Source organism: Neolamprologus multifasciatus, chromosome 11, assembly GCF_963576455.1.
Source record: "Neolamprologus multifasciatus chromosome 11, fNeoMul1.2, whole genome shotgun sequence".
NCBI classification, from domain to species: domain Eukaryota; kingdom Metazoa; phylum Chordata; class Actinopteri; order Cichliformes; family Cichlidae; genus Neolamprologus; species Neolamprologus multifasciatus.
Genome location: NC_140449.1, coordinates 19,785,625 through 19,802,916, shown reverse-complemented (window position 1 = coordinate 19,802,916; position 17,292 = coordinate 19,785,625). Strand labels below are relative to the sequence as shown.

The window sequence follows — 17,292 nt, the reverse complement described above, 5'->3', positions numbered from 1 at the left end:
GCACCCCACACCTATGCAACATAGAGGACAGATAGCTAGACAGACAAACAAAAAGGTTTCATATGTTGAAAGAGCTTTCTGAACTGATTAATCGTACAGAACTAATAGCGAGAGAGATGTGGTTGTTATGGCAACCGGGAAGGCGCCTTTGAGCACTTGAAGGTGAGTTTGTGGAAAACAAGCACTGTTAAAGTTATTTTATCAGCCTCATTTCTGTTATAAGCTGGACTCTATCAGTTATATAAAAAATTTATTGACGTGGCATTTATTGAAGTGGCAGTACTCTAAAACAGAAATTTAATTCTATAGCCGGTTTCTAAATAAGAATATAAGTAAGTTATAGTTAACTTAAACGAGCTAGCGTACATCGTTAGCCCAACAAGCTAACTGGCGCTACAATAATTTCAATTATTATCATAATAATGTCTGTAATATCAATTCCATGTTTTGTTTTTATCTTTAAAGGACCCCATAGAGAGTTTCAAAAGGGTATTTTTGTCTGACCTGCAGTTTAGTTGTTTTAGGAAGCCATGGTTTTCTTTAAGCATCAGTAGTAGTAAGCTATTTTCAGTGAAAAAGCTCTAAAAACCCACATTATACTCCCTGCTCAGCACTAAAGTGCAAGGCAGACAGCCTTGGACAGCCTGTTAATGAGAGTGACTCATTTAGCAGTTAAATGGCTCCATATTTCCCTAAGGAGGCAGAAAAGACAGAGAAGAACATAACACATAAAATACAATGAATATTGGATTTATCGGGTGACTCCAAATTACTTTAATCTGACTTGTCCTTGTAGAATTAATTATTCATGGCAGCAGCTCTGGATAACCTCAGAGGAGGAGGTGTGGTTTTTGGACCTTCTGCCATTAGTTTTGATGAAGAAGATGAGGAGGACTCTCCTGCAGTAAGCTCTGATTTTCACATTCACCAGCAGCACTCATTTAATGTTATATGGGAGTTATATGAGAGTTTGAGGGCAGTCAAACTTACACGTTTGCATGTCTGTTTTCCAGGTTTTACTGAGTGTTTTGGTCCAGCATGGGCAGGTGGGCCTCTGCTTCTATGACAGTCAGGACTCATCTTTACACTACATGCCGGACACGCCCGACAACCAAGAGCTCCACCTACTGGTCAGAGGTAAGCAATGCACCTGTATGAGGCAGGTATTGTAGAATGGATACACTTATCTCCACACAATGGTAAATTGTAAAACCCTCAGGGAGACTTACAGTATGTGTAAAAAAAAACACTTGTGTTGCCATAAACTCTCTTTTTCTCTGTTTTACAGTCATTCAGGAGGTTAGTCCCCATGTAATTATCACCAGTGCAAAGCAGGAGCGCTCCATGACTCTCTTTTTGCAACAGCTAGGTGAGCTTTGGGAGATGATACTTATCTTACCACGAAAGAGGGAAAACAGAAAGACCTTTTAGACAGTTTCCTTTAAGACGTGGTGTGGTACATGTAGTCTGGGTCAGAGGAATGAGGTTGAGGTATGTCTGACACTGAAACCAGCCTGTGTGGTAAGTCAGTGGTGCAGTTTTTAAACATCCTGTTCCCGGGGTGGCTGTGGCTCTACCAGTTGGAAGGTCGTGGTTTGATCCCTGGCTCCTCCAGTATGCATGTCGAAGTATCCTTGGCAAGACACCGAACCCATTACAATGTGAGTGTTGTGAGGTTTGCACTAAGAAAATACTTTGTGTGCTCAAATAAAGTTCATCCATCCATCTATCTTCTTCCACTTTATCCAGGCCCTGGTCACGGGGGCAGCAGCCTGAGCAGAGAAGCCCAGACCTCCCTCTCCCCAGCCACCTCCTCTAGCTTATCCAGGGGAACACCAAGGCGTTCCCAGGCCAGCCGAGAGATATAATCTCTCCAGCGTGTCCTGGGTCTGCCCCGGGGCCTCCTCCCGGTGGGACATGCTCGGAACACCTCACCCAGGAGGCACCCAGGAGGCATCTTTGTCAGATGCCCGAACCACCTCAGCTGGCTCCTTTCGATGTGGAAGAGCAGCGGCTCTACTCTGAGCCCCTCCCGGATGGCTTAACTTCTCACTCTATCTCTAAGGGAGAGGCCAGCCACCCTTCGGAGGAAGCTAATTTCCGCCGCTTGTATCCGTGATCTCGTTCTTTCGGTCACTACCCACAGCTCGTGGCCATAGGTGAGGGTAGGGACATAGATCGACCGGTAAATTGAGAGCTTTGCTTTTACACTCAGCTCTCTCTACACCACGACGGACCGGTACAGCGTCTGCATCACTGCGGCCGCAGCAGCAATCCGTCTGTCGATCTCCGGCTCCCTTCTCCCATCACTTGCGAACAAGACCCCGAGATACTTGAACTCCTCCACTTGAGGCAGGAACTCATCCCCGACCGGAACTCCACCCTTTTCCGGCTGAGAACCATGGCCTCAGATTTGGAGGTGCTGATCCTCATTCCCGATGCTTCACACTCGGCTGCGAACCGTTCCAGTGCGAGCTGGAGGCCATCACCCGATGAAGCCAACAGAACCACATCATCCGTGAAAAGCAGAGATGAGATTCTGAGGCCACCGAAGTGAAAGCCCTCTGCCACTTGGCTGCGCCTAGAAATCCTGTCCATAAAAATTATGAACAGAATCGGTGACAAAGGGCAGCCCTGGCGGAGCCCATCACCCACCGGGAACGAGTCAGATTTATTGCCGGCAATGCGAACCAAGCTCTTGCAACGGTTGTATAGGGATCGAATGGCCCGTAGCAACGGGCTATGGGCCACAAATAAAGTTAAAAAGTGCTATATAAGTGCCAGCCCTAACCAAAGTACCCCAAATGGCAAGCCAAACTTTCAAAGCGCACTTGTATTTATATCTGTGATAAACAGCCTCTGTGTCATCTTTTGAATATTCTGTCAGAGGAACGTATTTTTAATAACATATTTTTACAGTCACAACCTAACCAGACAGCTATTTTACATTCTTCTGTGGTTTACTCCACAGAAGACTGGATCCCCATCCCCAACAAATGTTATCCTGCTCTCTATTAGTCAGACCCTTTGAAGTCTGCTAATGTAGTCGCACTGACGAAATTGCTTCTCAAAAACAGGTCATCGTGGTAAACAGAACAAAACCCAAAAATGTTTTCAGCAACCCAGATTTTCATTACTTCTTATTCTTGATAAACAAGAAGTATTCATCTATTTTCCGCTTGCAAAAATATAAACAAAACCAAGTGATTGGATTGACTCAGATCTAACAGCAAAAGCTGTCTAAAGTGAACCTTTTGATTAAATGACCTGAGTCAAATTAGTCGCCCCACTGCTCACCCTAGTGGTGAGTTTATCAAACAAAACTGCAATATGGCTCTCAGAATAGAAAATGTAAGTTTACTTCATTAACTTCACAGTTCTAATAATAAAGTCTGGTTGACATAAAATTCCAAGTGACAACATTTTTGAACTACTGATTAGTGTAATGTTTTATGTAGCCCTTACTGTGTTCACTAAAGTGACAACTTTTTTTTCTAAACTACTCTCTGTTGCTTCTCAGGTTCAAACCCACATTACAGACCAGAGGTGGTCACGTATCCATATGTCGACTTTGGTAAACACATTCTTGTAATACTCTCTTCCTCAATCCTTTAGAAGGAATCTAGCATGAAATTGCACAGTTTTCCGGCTTCATTTTTTATCAATGTTGAAGGTCTGGAGGTCAGTAAGCAAAGGTTGCTCTCTGCCCATCTGCCTTTCCTCCCCGCCTGCATTTCTGAGAGAGACAAACTGTCCTACCTCTCCTCCTGTATCTCCTTTGACTCGTCCCTGATGGTGAGCCAGCTGTCTACATACAACATTATCCTATCCATCAGTCATGGTTCTGCAGGAGATGATAATTTTCTCGTGTGTGTGTGTGTACATCTGTGGGATAGCTGAGGGCAGTGGGTGCCCTGCTGAAATGTCTGGACAGGAGGAGAGTGGGAGTGGAGTTGGAAGACAGCAGTGTTGGAGTACCCATCCTGCAGTTTCACGCCTACACACTGTGAGACTTGCATAAATGTAGCACTCACACACACACACACACACACACACACACACAGAGAGAACTGTGATTACACATTATAATGAGAACCCTGAAACCATTTTTTCAGCAAAGTGTGAAATTTCATTAGCCTGTTTTTAGTCGGTCAGACGTGCTGCAGAAGTATGAATTTGTCCAACTGTGTTTTAATAGCACAAGTGCATCTCCTTCCTGCCCATCTAGCAAACCAGACCAGCCTAATGCCATTCAGAAGTATTCATGAATAAAAAATGTTGCTTCTCTTTTCATTCTCATTGTAGTAAAGGAATGGTGTACATTGACCGAGACACATACAGGTAAGTGTATAAACTGTCTTTGTCCTACATAGGCCCCTAAAAGCTAATACTGATCTACAATCTTCATAAATTGTTCCTTGTAGAACAACTGAGCCTACCAAGCAACTGTTCAATTCAGTTGAAATCAGGTTTACTTGTTTAGGAAACTTTTAGAAGTTTCTTTTGCTTTTTCTGTTCTGTTCTTTATCTATTCTGACATTGTTTTACAGTTTTTGAAATTTCAGTTTTGTGTTGTGACTGTTTATCTTTTGTTGTTACTTTTGTTATCAAAATTATCAAAATGTAGCAAAATATGGAAACTCACCAAGGGTTTTATCATGGTATTAAGAGAGGACAAACACAGGACACAGAAGCAAATGTGTCCTGTGTAAGCATAAAGAATGAAAAACAAAGCACAATAGGACTATACACTCAATGAGTTCACCTAATGAGTTCACTGTACTCACATGGCCTCCAAAGTCTCTATATCCCAATCCAGTAGAGCACCTTTGGGATGTAATGAAAATAAATAATCACATCATGTATAGCTGAAAAATTTCCAGAAACTATGTGAGGCTGTCATGTCAATATGGACCAAAATTGCTAAGGAATGTTTTCAGCACTTTTTTAAATCTATGCCACAAAGAATTAGGGTAGATTTGAAGGGGAAACTAATGAAGTAGCTGGTGAAACTAATATACATAAAAGGCTGATTGTACAATGGTGCACAGGAAGAGTAGTCAATCACAATGAAGCACAATAACAAAATAAGTAAGGAAGTGGAAAACAAGGTAGAAACATGTGCAAACACACAGACTAGACAAAGGGAGGCAACAGTGGGGACGCTTCTTCTTGGAAATACAAGAAGGAATAGCAGTAAAATAAAAGTTCACCAACAACACTACAAGAAAACGGGACAATAACAGGTTTGTTCCAGTGTTCTACAGATCTTCAAATCAGAACTGCACCCATCAGTCTACAAGCTGCATTCAGGAGAAAAGGAGGGACTCAGTCTCTATGGTATGTATAGTAGTTAGTGCATTATCACACTTTATTATCCAGTTGTGTTTACACCGAGTATTGTGTGTGTGTCACAGGGATCCTGAACCGCTGCAAGTGCAAGTTTGGCTCCAAACTGCTACGGTAAGAAAGTACAATGACACAACAAGTTATTGGTCAGCAGTGAATACCGTCTTTTAATAATATAAAGGTAGTTTTGGCTTACAGCATAATAAGCAAAATTAAATGGCCTAGCAGCAAATAAAAAGATGATTTAATTAGCAAATAAATGTGTGAAAAAAATCCTACACAGTTACAAACGCTATCATAGCAACAAAAAATAAACAGTCGAGTTTCTTTCATCTATTTCTACAAACAAACCGTAGTGCTGAAGTTCTGCAAGATATGAAATTTGAGTTTGTATAAAGCAGATTTTACTTATAGACAAGATGCACTGTTTGCTTTTTTTACTAGTATAATAATAATGTATTTTTGTAGTATTGAATGTTGATGGTAAAACACCCCTATTTTCAGGTAATTTTGCATTTCATCAACAAACTGTGGTTTCTTGAGGGTTGCTTATTTGTACTACTACTGTGGCATCCTGTCTTCTGTCAGTCAGTGGTTTCTGCAGCTGACTCAGGACCTGAAAGTGTTAAAAAGGAGGCAGGAAGTGATACGTTTCTTCACGTCTCCTCAGAACTCGGACTCCCTGAGAACCCTGCAGTCATCACTACGCAACATCCGAAACATACCTGTAACAAGTCTATCATTTCTCACTTAATTACACCATTACCTACAGATTCATCACCTAACCACTGATATGACAACTACCTAAATCCAGTTTTTGTCTGTTTGCTGTAGACTCTTCTAAGGCGGATGACTCTCTCTCTCACCAAAGTTACTGACTGGCAGAGCCTCTACAAGGTTGGAGCTGCAGGACAGTTTTACTAAGCACACCTTTTCCATGTGACAGGTTCTGTTAAATGTTCAACAAAGTGTGCGTTTGTCAGACGGTGTACAGTGCAGTGTGTATCAGGGACACAGTGCGTCACCTGCCTCAGTCCATTCAGCTGTTTCGTGATATCAGTGAAGGGTTCTCTGATGATCTCAACTATATCACCTCCCTCATCAGCAGAGTTGTGAGTTCCTCCATAAAATCACACCTATTGTTTTAATCACATTTGGCGCCTTTGTAAAGTGTTAACAGATTTCTGATGTGTGATGTAGGTGGATTTTGAAGCCAGCTTGGCAGACAACCGCTTCACAGTCAAACCGAATGTGGATCCTGCCATTGATGAGAGTAAGTGCCTGTTTTAGTTGTAAGCCCATGTGAACTTTGTATGACTGTTGACCTAAACCCATAATTACACTCCCTCTTCCAGAGAAGAGGAGGATGATGGGGCTCTCTGACTTCCTGACAGATGTTGCCAGAAGAGAACTTGAACACCTGGATGCTCGAATCCCATCCTGCTGTGTCATCTATATCCCTGTGGTCCGAGATTTAATTCTGGCACACACAATGCTTTCTCAGTTTTTTTTTTTACAAATTCATCTGTCATGCAGTATTTCAAAGAAGTATTTCCCCCTTCCTGACTTCTTATTTCAGATGATTAAACAATTTTTATTGTTAGACAAAGATAAACAGTAAATGCATAACACAATTTTAAAATGATGCTTTCATTTATTAAAGGAATAAACCTGCCAAGCTGTGTGTGAAAAAGTAATTGCCCCCTAAATCTAATAACTGGTTGTGGCACCCTTGGCAGCAAGAACTGAATTCAAATGGTTGCATTAACTGACAGTGAGTCTTTCACATCACTGTGGGGTAATTTTGGCCAACTCTTCTTTGCTAAATTATGTTAATTCAGCCACATTGGAGGGTTTTCGAGCACGAACAACCTTTTTAACGCCCAGGTTCTGAAGTAGCAAAGCACCATTACACTACCACCAACATGTTCGACTATTGGTATGATGTTTTCTTTTACTGAAATACTGCGTTAGTTTCACCCTAGATGTAACGGGACTAAACACTTCTAAAAAGTTTGCTTTTTTTCTCGTCAGTCCACAGAATATTTTTCCAAAAGTCTCTGGGATCATCAAGATGTTTTCTGACAAATGTGAGATGAGCCTTTGTGAACTTTTTGTTCAGCAGGGGTGTTCAATGCCATTTTCGCCCAGTCTCTTTCTTATTGTTCAATCATGAACTTTGACTTTAACTGAGGCAAGTGAGTAGATGTTGTTCTGGGTTCTTTTGTGACATCCTGGAAGAGTCGTGGATGCGCTCTTGAAGTAATTTTGGTAGGGCGGCCACTCCTGGGAAGGTTTAGCACTCTTAATTTGTGGTTAATGCCTCTCACTGGTTCACAGGAGTCCTAAAACCTTAGAAATGGCTTTGTGACCCTTTCCAGACAGATAGATGACTTTGTTTCTCAGCTGTTTCTTTAGATTTTGGTGTGGTGTGTTGCTTTATGAGATCTTTTAGCCTACTTCACTTTGTCAAACACATTCTATTTTAATGATTTCTTTAGTCAGCAGGTCTAATTTTGTATTTATTGACATAAACTTTGTTTAATGTCAAAATTTGTCTGATAATCTGAAACGTAACTGTGAAAACTATGGGGGGAAAAAACCCTAAGAAATCAAGAAAGGGGCAGATGCTTTTTCACAGCACTGTATACTGCAGTATTTCTTTGATTTATTGATGATCAGATATTGAGGAAATTGTTACTCTGGACCACCATGCGTATATATCTCAGTACCTTTTATGTCTGAAACTCTCTGTACAGATTGGATTCCTGCTGTCTGTGCCTCGACTGCCTAGTATGGTAGAGAAAAAGGATTTTGAGATGGAGGGACTTGATTTTTTGGTATGTTCATGATCGTATCTAATGATTACATTGTTTACACATTTTTGTGATCATTATTCCATATATACAGTATATGTTTTTTTCTATATGTCTGTGTGTGGGCTAGTTTCTTTCAGACGACCGGCTCCACTACCGCAGCCAGAGAACCAGGGAGCTCAACGAGTTCCTCGGAGACTTGCACTGCGACATTAGAGGTCTTTTACTTTCACCCACAAAACAGTCACATCACAGGCGTGTTTCTGACATTTTTTATGAGAAAATAACTGCAATTCTCAAGATACTACCTTGATCACAAACCTTCTGTTTGTCAGACATGGAGATGGCAGTCATGGCACATTTGCAGAGTGCAGTCCTTGAAAGGAGTGATTCCCTCTGTAAGGTTCGTGTTCATCACTGTGTATGCAGATTCCAGGGTTTAACACATGACTCCCACTCTGTTTAAGTGATTGCTGGCATCAAAGTGATGTTTTTGATGTGTGTAGGTGGGTTTTGTTGTGATTAACTGTGTGCTTCCTCTGGTTGGATTGAGTTGTTTACTTTGATTATGAAACAGGCCCTGATCCCATTACAAGTTATTTTTTAACTGCTGTGATACTTGTCTATTGATGTATGAGTGCTGCACTATGTGACTGCAGCTGTTCTAAACAATATTATTTTTGAGGGAACAACGAGCATTAAGAACAAATGCATTTGTGGTCAAAATGTAACCCTAATAACTTTCAATCATATTGCAACTTAAAAGATTTAAAAGAAATAATTTAAAAGAAATACTGAGTTCAATAAAGAGGGGCAACACAGTCTGCTTAAATGTTGACCACTTGTGTTCAAAGTCATATATCGACTATATCAACAGAGAAGACTGTAGGTAGGAAGGAAGGTCTGTTGGATTCTAATAGCTCTTCTGTTCAGGATATTAAAGGCATTTAATCTGTACATTTTATAGGTTCTTGATCTCGCTGCTGAGCTGGACTGTCTGATGGCCATGAGCAGCGCCTCCCAGGAGTACAATTACACCTCGCCTAAGCTAGCCAGCAACAGGAAGATAACGATCACACAGGGCAGGTAAGCGCTGACACATAAGAGGAAAAATTGTTACTGCGGTACAAGAGTGTACTTTTTTGTATTTACTGTTTTTTTGTTTGTTTGTTTTGGGGGGGTTTGTTTTTGTCCAGGCACCCGCTGTTGGAGCTGTGCTCTCCTGTGTTTGTGGCCAACTCCTTCCACAGCTCTGAGTCGGAGGGCAGAGTCAAAATAATCACTGGACCCAACTCATCCGGAAAGAGCATCTACCTCAAACAGGTAGGGCTGTCATAAAAATGAATTGAACTAAACTGAATTTTATTCTTCTTTTGTGATCCCAAGTGACGAGCTTCTATGAGGCAAATAGCCAAGCAAGAAGTTTTAAAAATAATAATAAGAAGAATTTTAAAAATTATGGCATTCAAGAGACAAAAAAATAATCAGCATTATTGCACATAATTTGCCTTTTTCTCTCAGCAGCTGCATTTGCACCTTAGAAAAGATCCACAACATTTATCTATTTCCGTTCCACACTATTTTTACTTTAGTTATTTAATCAGGCATTGCTCCGAAATTTACAACCTCATCAGAAAAATATATTTAGATTTCCATAATAACAAAGAGACAGCTCAGTTTTTGAAACTTAACGCTTAACCTGCTTTCTATTTTGATTTTGCAGGTGGGTCTGATTGTGTTCATGGCTCTGATTGGCTCAGACGTGCCTGCAAAGGAGGCAGAGATTGGTCTAGTGGACGGCATCTTTACGTGCATGCAGAGCAGAGAGTCCGTGTCTGTGGGCCTTAGCACCTTTATGATAGACCTCAACCAGGTATCTCACGCACACACAAAAACACAGAAATCTCATGATAACAAGCAGCTCCCACTGTGTATGTGTGTGTGTGTAGGTGTACAAATGAAATATATAAATTTTCATCACTGCTCTCTTCATGCTCCACTCCCACTCTCCACCTGTCAAATTTTTTTAAGCAACCACTGCCTACAGCAATGAGACACACACACACACACACACAATGAAATGCAAAGTGTAGTCTAACAGTTTGCATCTCTTTTCTCTAGATGGCACAGGCTCTTAACAGCAGTACTGGCAACTCGTTAGTCCTCATCGATGAATTCGGAAAAGGAACTAACACAGTAAGAACAGACTGTCCCAGCACTTTGTGAATTGAACACATATGCACGAGGGTAAAAGGGGAAACACTATGTCATTAATGTTACGCACCTGAAACCAGTCACAAGTTTAGAGCTGCAGCACAAACAGACTCTGGGTTCAGCCAAACATGTGTCACCTATTAGCAAGAAAATAGCAGCAGCTGTGTGGACCTACCGACTTAGAAGTGTTATTTTGCACCTTCTACGGGCAGTTTTGAAACTTTGGGGTATGTGCATATACACACACACACACACACACACACACACTTATACACACAAAGCATTTTAATCCATCTCTGTGTACCATGTTGTACTGAGGAGGGATGAGAAACTCCAGTTATGTTCATCTAGAGAGTAAACATAGGTGTGAGAGGCAGAAACCAACAGAAAGAACAAGAGCAAAATATCAGTGTAGGATAACATCCATCTTAATCCAGTTAACATGTGGGTATAATTAAAAAAAAATTATTACAATGTGAAAACAATTTGATAATTTGAAGTATTAGTCACTGTAATGGACTAAATATGCAGCTCCCCTCAATCCCCTCAGAGCTTTGTAATGAGCTTCAGTGGATCGTTAAGCTTTTCTGTCTCTGTTCACTTTCACTGCTATAATGCTGTCATTTCCAGTAAAAAAGCTCTTAAAACTTTCCTGCACACTAACTAATAAACACCACAGAGAGGCACTGGACAGTTACACACACAGAAATGTGAATTTAAAAAGAGGAAATGTTGAATATTATCCTGAATAAAGCTGATGTCACTATGAAACTGCTGGATGTGTCAGTTCTGGCCAAAAACATTTCAAAAAATCAGAAAAAAGAAACTAAACTCTCACTCCTGATAACATGCATGCAAAGACCGGTTGATGCCTGACTTTCCCAGTGTACTTTTGTCTTTTTGCTGCACATGGTTGGAGAAAGACAGAATTTCCAGTGAACAGATCTACATCGGCTGATCTTATCTGCTGCTGCTGTTACTTTACTTCTTTGTAATTGTTTCAGGTATCCAAACATAGATATAAACATTCCTGGGTGCACCGATAAATACATTCCTGCAGATCTTTCAGCTGCACATCCATGATATGAATTTCCTATGGGTGCACTGGAATCATAAAGAAATACATTCAAGTCATGGTTTTTCACTGTCTATCTGCATTTAATTATTAGTTGTTATTATTAATAAGTGGCTCTCTTGAACATTGTTAGCATGTTCAGGTAGACACTGGCATTTTAATGTCAGTTGGTATCAAGGAGCTCAAAGCGTGCCAGTAAATAATCCCCCATACAATTACACCTCCAGCAGCAGCCTGAACCACTGTTACAAGGCAGAATGGATTCATGCTTTTATGTTATTTATGCTTCTGACCTTACTTTCCGAATGCTGCAGGAGAAACCGAGACTCATCACACTAGAAATTATTTTCAAATTTTCTGTTGTCCACCTTCGGTGAACCTGTGTGAATTGTAGCCTCGGTTTAATGTTAACATACGGGACAGCTATATGTTCATTTCTCTTTTTCAGACCATTTCAGACTAATCACCTTTCTTCCTCATTCTGATACTCAGTTTGAATTCAGCAGGTCTTCTTGACCATGTGATTGGCTGATTACATATTTGCATTAACAAGTAGATGAACAGGTGTACCTGGATGATATTTATTACTGTTGGATGATTAAAACCAGTAAAAAAACATTAGCATTAGGTAAACTGACATTTTTTACTAACACCTTGAACAATGAGCAAGGAGGGCATCTGGTGGGTGGACTTTTTTCATCCACAAATTTCAAACTGATGTCCCATTTTTTCCTAACAGAATCCCACTGTCACTAAAAATATTATTAAATCGTAGTTGTTGCTGTGCAGGTGGATGGACTGTCCTTGCTGGCTGCATCGATCTCTTACTGGCTGAGGAAAGCCCTGCGGGATGTTCCTCATGTTCTGGTGGCTACTAACTTCCACAGTGTGGTGCAGCTGAGTTTGTTACCATCCTCGGCCCTGCTGTCACTTCTGGTACTGAGAAACTTTGAGAGTGACTAAAAAAACCTTCTGTAAAGTTTAAAAATGGTAAACTAAAGTGCTACAGAAAAATGTTTAGAACGGAAACATCCAAATGGCCGATTAGGTAATAAAATTTGTTTCACCCCATTTCACAAGTATGACTAATCATTTGGGTGTATGTGTGCGTCTGGTATGTGTGTTTGTGTGTGTTAGACCCTAGAGACAGCAGTGGACGGAGATGAGTTGGTGTTTTTGTACCAACTAAAGGAAGGGATCTGCCAGTCCAGCTATGCTGCCAACATTGCTACACTGGCGGGCCTGCCAACTTCCCTTGTACAGAGAGCAGTGGAGGTAAACACACACACACACGCACACATACAGAAATAGGCTGACAGACTGACTGATTTTTGTGTTTGTTAAGGTGTCTGAGCTGTACAGGGTAGGAAGGCCCATCAAACGGACTGAAAAAGCATCCTTGGAAGAAGAGACAAAGAGGTTTGCTAAACTTAAGCAGCACAAAGTGACACACAGTTAAAGCAGTGTGTGAAGTGTTTCTGTTTGTGGGTAACAGATGCCAGTTTGTTGTGGAGAAGTTCCTTAGCTTGAACCTGGAGGACAAAGATTTGGATGTGCAGAGGTTCTTGAAGGAAGAGCTCCTGCCCTCTGCTGGAGATCTGCTAAACCGCAGCTGAATGCTTCTGGCTTTGCGGCAAACGCGTTCATTCATTCCTAAATGTTTTGGGTTGGTGTTGGAAGAACGCCGGGGCAAAATACATAATGACACAACCTTTATTCCAAGAAACACTGAAACTTATGTTGTAGCAAAAAAGACAAAAAAACTGACAAAAAACAGTTTTTTATGTTTAAGTACCATATTCACACTTCAAAAATATGAAATGTAACACCAAACAGTGTTTCTATAATAAATTATCTTTTATGCTATAATTATCCAATGTCTTCTTAATCATTCATAAAAAAGTTCTGTAAATCTGGCGGATTTTCTTCACCGTATGGTTGAAGTCCTTTCAGCATCACTTCACACAGTCTGTAATAAATAATAAACAAGTTCACTTTATTATGATGATGCTGATTCTTCAGTAAACCAGGTAGTTAGAGCCACTGTGATATACATCAGTGCACAGATGGAAAGTTTGCTCGCTGAGTTGCAGAAGGGCGTGTCGCAACAGTGTTTGGTCATCGCAAAGATGGTGTTGTTTGGAAAGATCTCAAAGGTCGTCTCCACCTCGCACTCCTCTGCTTGGGTACACCCCAGCATCTTTATATCCAAAGCATCAGCTGGGGAGACAGGGCAGTAGCATAGAGCCATGATCATTGTGTATTTTATAGCCAATAACCTTCACATCATTTCTTGTATTCTTCGTATAATATTTGGTAAACACACACCTGCCCTACCCCGGCCTGTGTAGCAGCGCTCCCCAAGATTGCATTTGGTTTCAGTCGTGTAGCAGGCATCCCAGAAGCCTAAATCACAGCGGAAGCACTCCAGATGCTCCTCCTCTGCTTCGAATGCCACTGACTCCATGAGCTGCTCTACCTGCTCCTTTTCCTCACCTGAGCCCAAAGAATAACACTGAATGCACAATGATTTTTACTGAATGTGCTGCTAAAGGAGATTCTTCTGAACAACTTAAAATGGAAATGTGTCCATTATGGGGACAGCTGACAAAGATGAAGAGGGTTTTTCCTGCATGTAAAATATTTTGGCCTCTCACCATTAAAAAATCATCAGAGCTTAACAATAAAAATATATACTTTTTTTAACATTTGGGTATTTTTTTTCAAGTGTAAACACATTTTAAACAACCAAAAATAACAGGAAAATGGAAAGACATTAATTACATGCCAGACAACCATTGTTAAGCATGAAGTCATCCTCAAAGATCTATGAACATACACTGAACATAATCAGGTAACAGTAAAGAGAAAGACTCAAATACAGGTAAGAACAGAAAAAATGAAGTTATAAACAGGCTAGACTTAATAAAATACTTTGGGTTTCTCAGATTTTATGTAATAGCCTTTTTGGCACATTAATATTCAGGGTTGCTGGATGTGTGAAGTACTGCAGCACTGTTTCAGGACATTAAGCCAAACTCATGGCCAGCAAACTGCTGAGCACTTGAGCATCTCAGAAATGCTTTGTTTATTCTGCAGCAGTCTGGAATTTGTTTCTTGAGTGCGTTATTCAGGGAGTGCTCCAAGTCATAGGGCAGCATCATGTTTGTATTAACTGCACAGATACTGGGATTAATGGAAAACTTTAGCAGGGAAACATAATGCAGGCAGGGGACAATACCTCAGTTATTCCTACTATGATGTACTCCTCGAGCCCTCCGAATCATGTCACTAGTTTTAAAAGATTTTCTTAGTGTCCATAAAACAAAACTGAAAATTGTTAATAAGCTTATCATCAGTGTCCTGTTTTATTCTAAAGATCACCTTTTAGGAGACAACAGAATATCATGATATAGGGAGCTTTGGCTGCCAAATGGCTGACTTTAGTGCTGCGATTGGCTGCTGTCGGCAAAAGGGACTAATCTCTTCCTCAGAGTAATCGGATGCATTTTGGTGAGACAATCCTTATCCCCTGTCATCTTGTTAACCCGGTGCTAGCTCAGGTGAATGAGCAAAACAAAAGAGTACCGAGGTGGGGGGTCATTATGAGGAAGGGCCAGGCTTACTTTTTATAACCTAAGATCCAAAGTCCACAAGCCTGTCTAATACAGCGTAACACAGTCCTATAATAAGTTTTTCCTTAGTGCACATTATAATAGACTTTTTTTTTTTGAGGTTATGGTTTCACTTGAAGGTAATTTTGGAGGATTTTAACCAAACTCTCCTGTTGTTGCATTGTGCAGTGGGTCTCTTTAGGTCTCACCTGTCTGAACCTCTCTAAAACAGTTTTAACAAAGGTTGGTCACTATTTTATGAAGTAAAGTTCCAAATATTTGTATTTCTATCTTGCCTTACACTGCAGCAGACTGAATACATTTCAGTTTTCCACCAGTTTGAAGCAGTCGTCTTACACTATGAGAATCTGAGGCAGTTTGTGTGATGCTTTATCAGTTAATTTATTTAGTGATAAAATAATGTGCAGATTAATACTTTTTAGTTACAGACCAAATGTATTGCAGGTGATGTTAATCATGGAATTTAACAACTCAAACATTATTGATCTGATATAAATAAATGTAGTCATTACAGCCAGTGAGAATCTGACAAGCTATATACTTTTCAGGGTCAGCTGTTGGACTCTTAAGTGAAATATAAAGAAAATGTCCTTAAAAAGCATTAGAGCACTAAAAATAACACCTGCTATGAACTCGGGTACTCTGTCAGCTTACCTTGAGCAGGTGTGAGCATCGTGATGGCAAAAACGCACAATATGAGGCCTTTCATTTTGAGCGTGATGCTTCCTCCACCAACTCCACCATGAGGACTGCTGAGGTGGCCGGAGGGTGGAGGGAAATTGGATTAGTAAGGAATGCACCTGTCACCTGCGTGACACCAATCACAGCTGCTAGAAGGGTGCTGACGATCAAACAAGTGACGTTTCTGGAAATAACTGCAGAGCTGTGCACTGAAACCTGCAGTTTTTCAAGAGAAGATACAGCATCAGTGTCAAAAATATAACCAAGAGGGTGACACGTGCCTTTGTTTCTAATTAGCAAATTACTTCAAAGGTTAAGATTCCTCCACATGGGTGCAAACTGTGTTTCTGACTTATAACAAAGATTTGTGAGCTGAGCTGAACCCGCCTTTCTGTTTTGACATCTTTTTACTTTTAAAGTTCCTCAGTAACGGAAAACATTTCACCAACACAGAAACGGTGATCAGAGCTTCTCTCGCTTGTTAAGGAGCAGAGAAATTGCATGAACCTGAGTCAGCGCAGGGTTAAGCAGCTTATAGCCACCCGTCCGTCTGCTCAGATATGTATCAATGCGCACACACACACACTGGCCTCTCAGAGGAGGGCATTCGATTCAGCTATATTCTCAATGCAGCATTAAGATCTGTGCAGCCGACTTATGTAACACGTGCCACACACAACCACACAGAAATACACATGAGAAGATTTATTAAATTGTGTGGTGCTGCAGTGTTTGTATACACAGAAATCTGCTGAAGGGATTCCCCCCTGTCCTGTGAATCAATCCCTCTGTATATGCAACATTTATCTGAAGAGACTTATTTTTGTAATTAACTCAGTCATGTAACAACTGCAATAATTCCGAGCATCAAACTTTCTTTTTTAAAAAGAAAGGCTCCAGATTCTGAATTATAAAAGTTTGTTGCCTTGCTTTGGATCATGTGGTGGTAAATGTAATATCCTGAGGGCATCTGCAATGGATTAACATGCAGATGTTATTGGATGCAATTGGATTATGCACACAGGCTGCTGTTATTTAGCCTCCTCTCTCTGATTCAGATGGACAAGCAGAAGTAGCACCTGATGTGTAGTGTAACACAATACGAACTCCATTGCACCACAAACTGCAGGCTCCCAAAATCACAATGCGGTCGAATAAAAAGCTCTGAATAAAAACGTATGCAGGGGGAAGGTTTTATTGCAACACTGTTGTGTGCTTGGTTTACTTAAAATTGAAAAACAAAAGCCCAAAAAAACAACAACAAACTGGCAGTCGAGTGCAACGTGACAATGTGCAGATTAAATGGTAATAAAAGTTGTAAGTTACAGCTCTACGGTGCATCGTCTTTCCCTCCAAATGTAAACACATCGGATCATCTCACGCACTGCAAAGCACTCGCGCAGCCGACGTGTGAGAAGAGAGCGAACACAGAGCTGCTTTTCTGAGAGGCATGAGTGCGAAGGAGGCTGCTTGCAGCATGTTGCAAGATTCAGACGCGTCCCTCCCCCCACCCCCCGACCAC

General features: G+C 40.8%; 2 protein-coding genes across 2 annotated transcripts; one reads left to right on the top strand and one right to left on the bottom strand.

Moving 5' to 3' along the window:
• The first annotated feature begins 49 nt into the window (after nt 1-49).
• On the top strand, nt 50-13,323 carry msh5 (mutS homolog 5). The gene is made up of 26 exons (XM_085178664.1): nt 50-162; nt 797-904; nt 1,014-1,137; nt 1,289-1,369; nt 3,521-3,574; nt 3,674-3,795; nt 3,897-4,006; nt 4,306-4,341; nt 5,258-5,340; nt 5,418-5,463; nt 5,938-6,076; nt 6,184-6,246; nt 6,333-6,461; nt 6,550-6,622; nt 6,705-6,814; nt 8,109-8,189; nt 8,296-8,383; nt 8,501-8,568; nt 9,133-9,251; nt 9,362-9,488; nt 9,889-10,038; nt 10,287-10,361; nt 12,244-12,390; nt 12,592-12,729; nt 12,800-12,873; nt 12,950-13,323. Exons 2-26 carry the CDS (start codon nt 809-811, stop codon nt 13,068-13,070), a joined length of 2,454 nt encoding a protein of 817 aa, XP_085034790.1. The 5' UTR covers nt 50-162; nt 797-808; the 3' UTR covers nt 13,071-13,323.
• On the bottom strand, nt 13,321-17,271 carry LOC146508248 (uncharacterized). The gene is made up of 4 exons (XM_085178683.1): nt 15,744-17,271; nt 13,783-13,950; nt 13,509-13,674; nt 13,321-13,423 (listed from the first exon to the last, which is right to left on the bottom strand). Exons 1-4 carry the CDS (start codon nt 15,796-15,798, stop codon nt 13,339-13,341), a joined length of 474 nt encoding a protein of 157 aa, XP_085034809.1. The 5' UTR covers nt 15,799-17,271; the 3' UTR covers nt 13,321-13,338.
• Between the last annotated feature and the right edge of the window lie 21 nt (nt 17,272-17,292).

Bases quoted from the DNA above. Each gene is read 5' to 3' on its own strand.
- LOC146508248 (XM_085178683.1), bottom strand. From the start codon at position 15,798: ATGAAAGGCCTCATATTGTGCGTTTTTGCCATCACGATGCTCACACCT. The intron at 13,675-13,782 runs GTGTGTGTTTAC...CTGTCTCCCCAG, and splicing joins CACAGGCCGGGGTAGGGCAG to CTGATGCTTTGGATATAAAG. The intron at 13,424-13,508 runs GTATATCACAGT...TATTTATTACAG, and splicing joins CTTTCCATCTGTGCACTGAT to ACTGTGTGAAGTGATGCTGA.
- msh5 (XM_085178664.1), top strand. From the start codon at position 809: ATGGCAGCAGCTCTGGATAACCTCAGAGGAGGAGGTGTGGTTTTTGGA. The intron at 8,384-8,500 runs GTCTTTTACTTT...TCTGTTTGTCAG, and splicing joins CTTGCACTGCGACATTAGAG to ACATGGAGATGGCAGTCATG. The intron at 12,874-12,949 runs GTTTGCTAAACT...TGTGGGTAACAG, and splicing joins TTGGAAGAAGAGACAAAGAG to ATGCCAGTTTGTTGTGGAGA.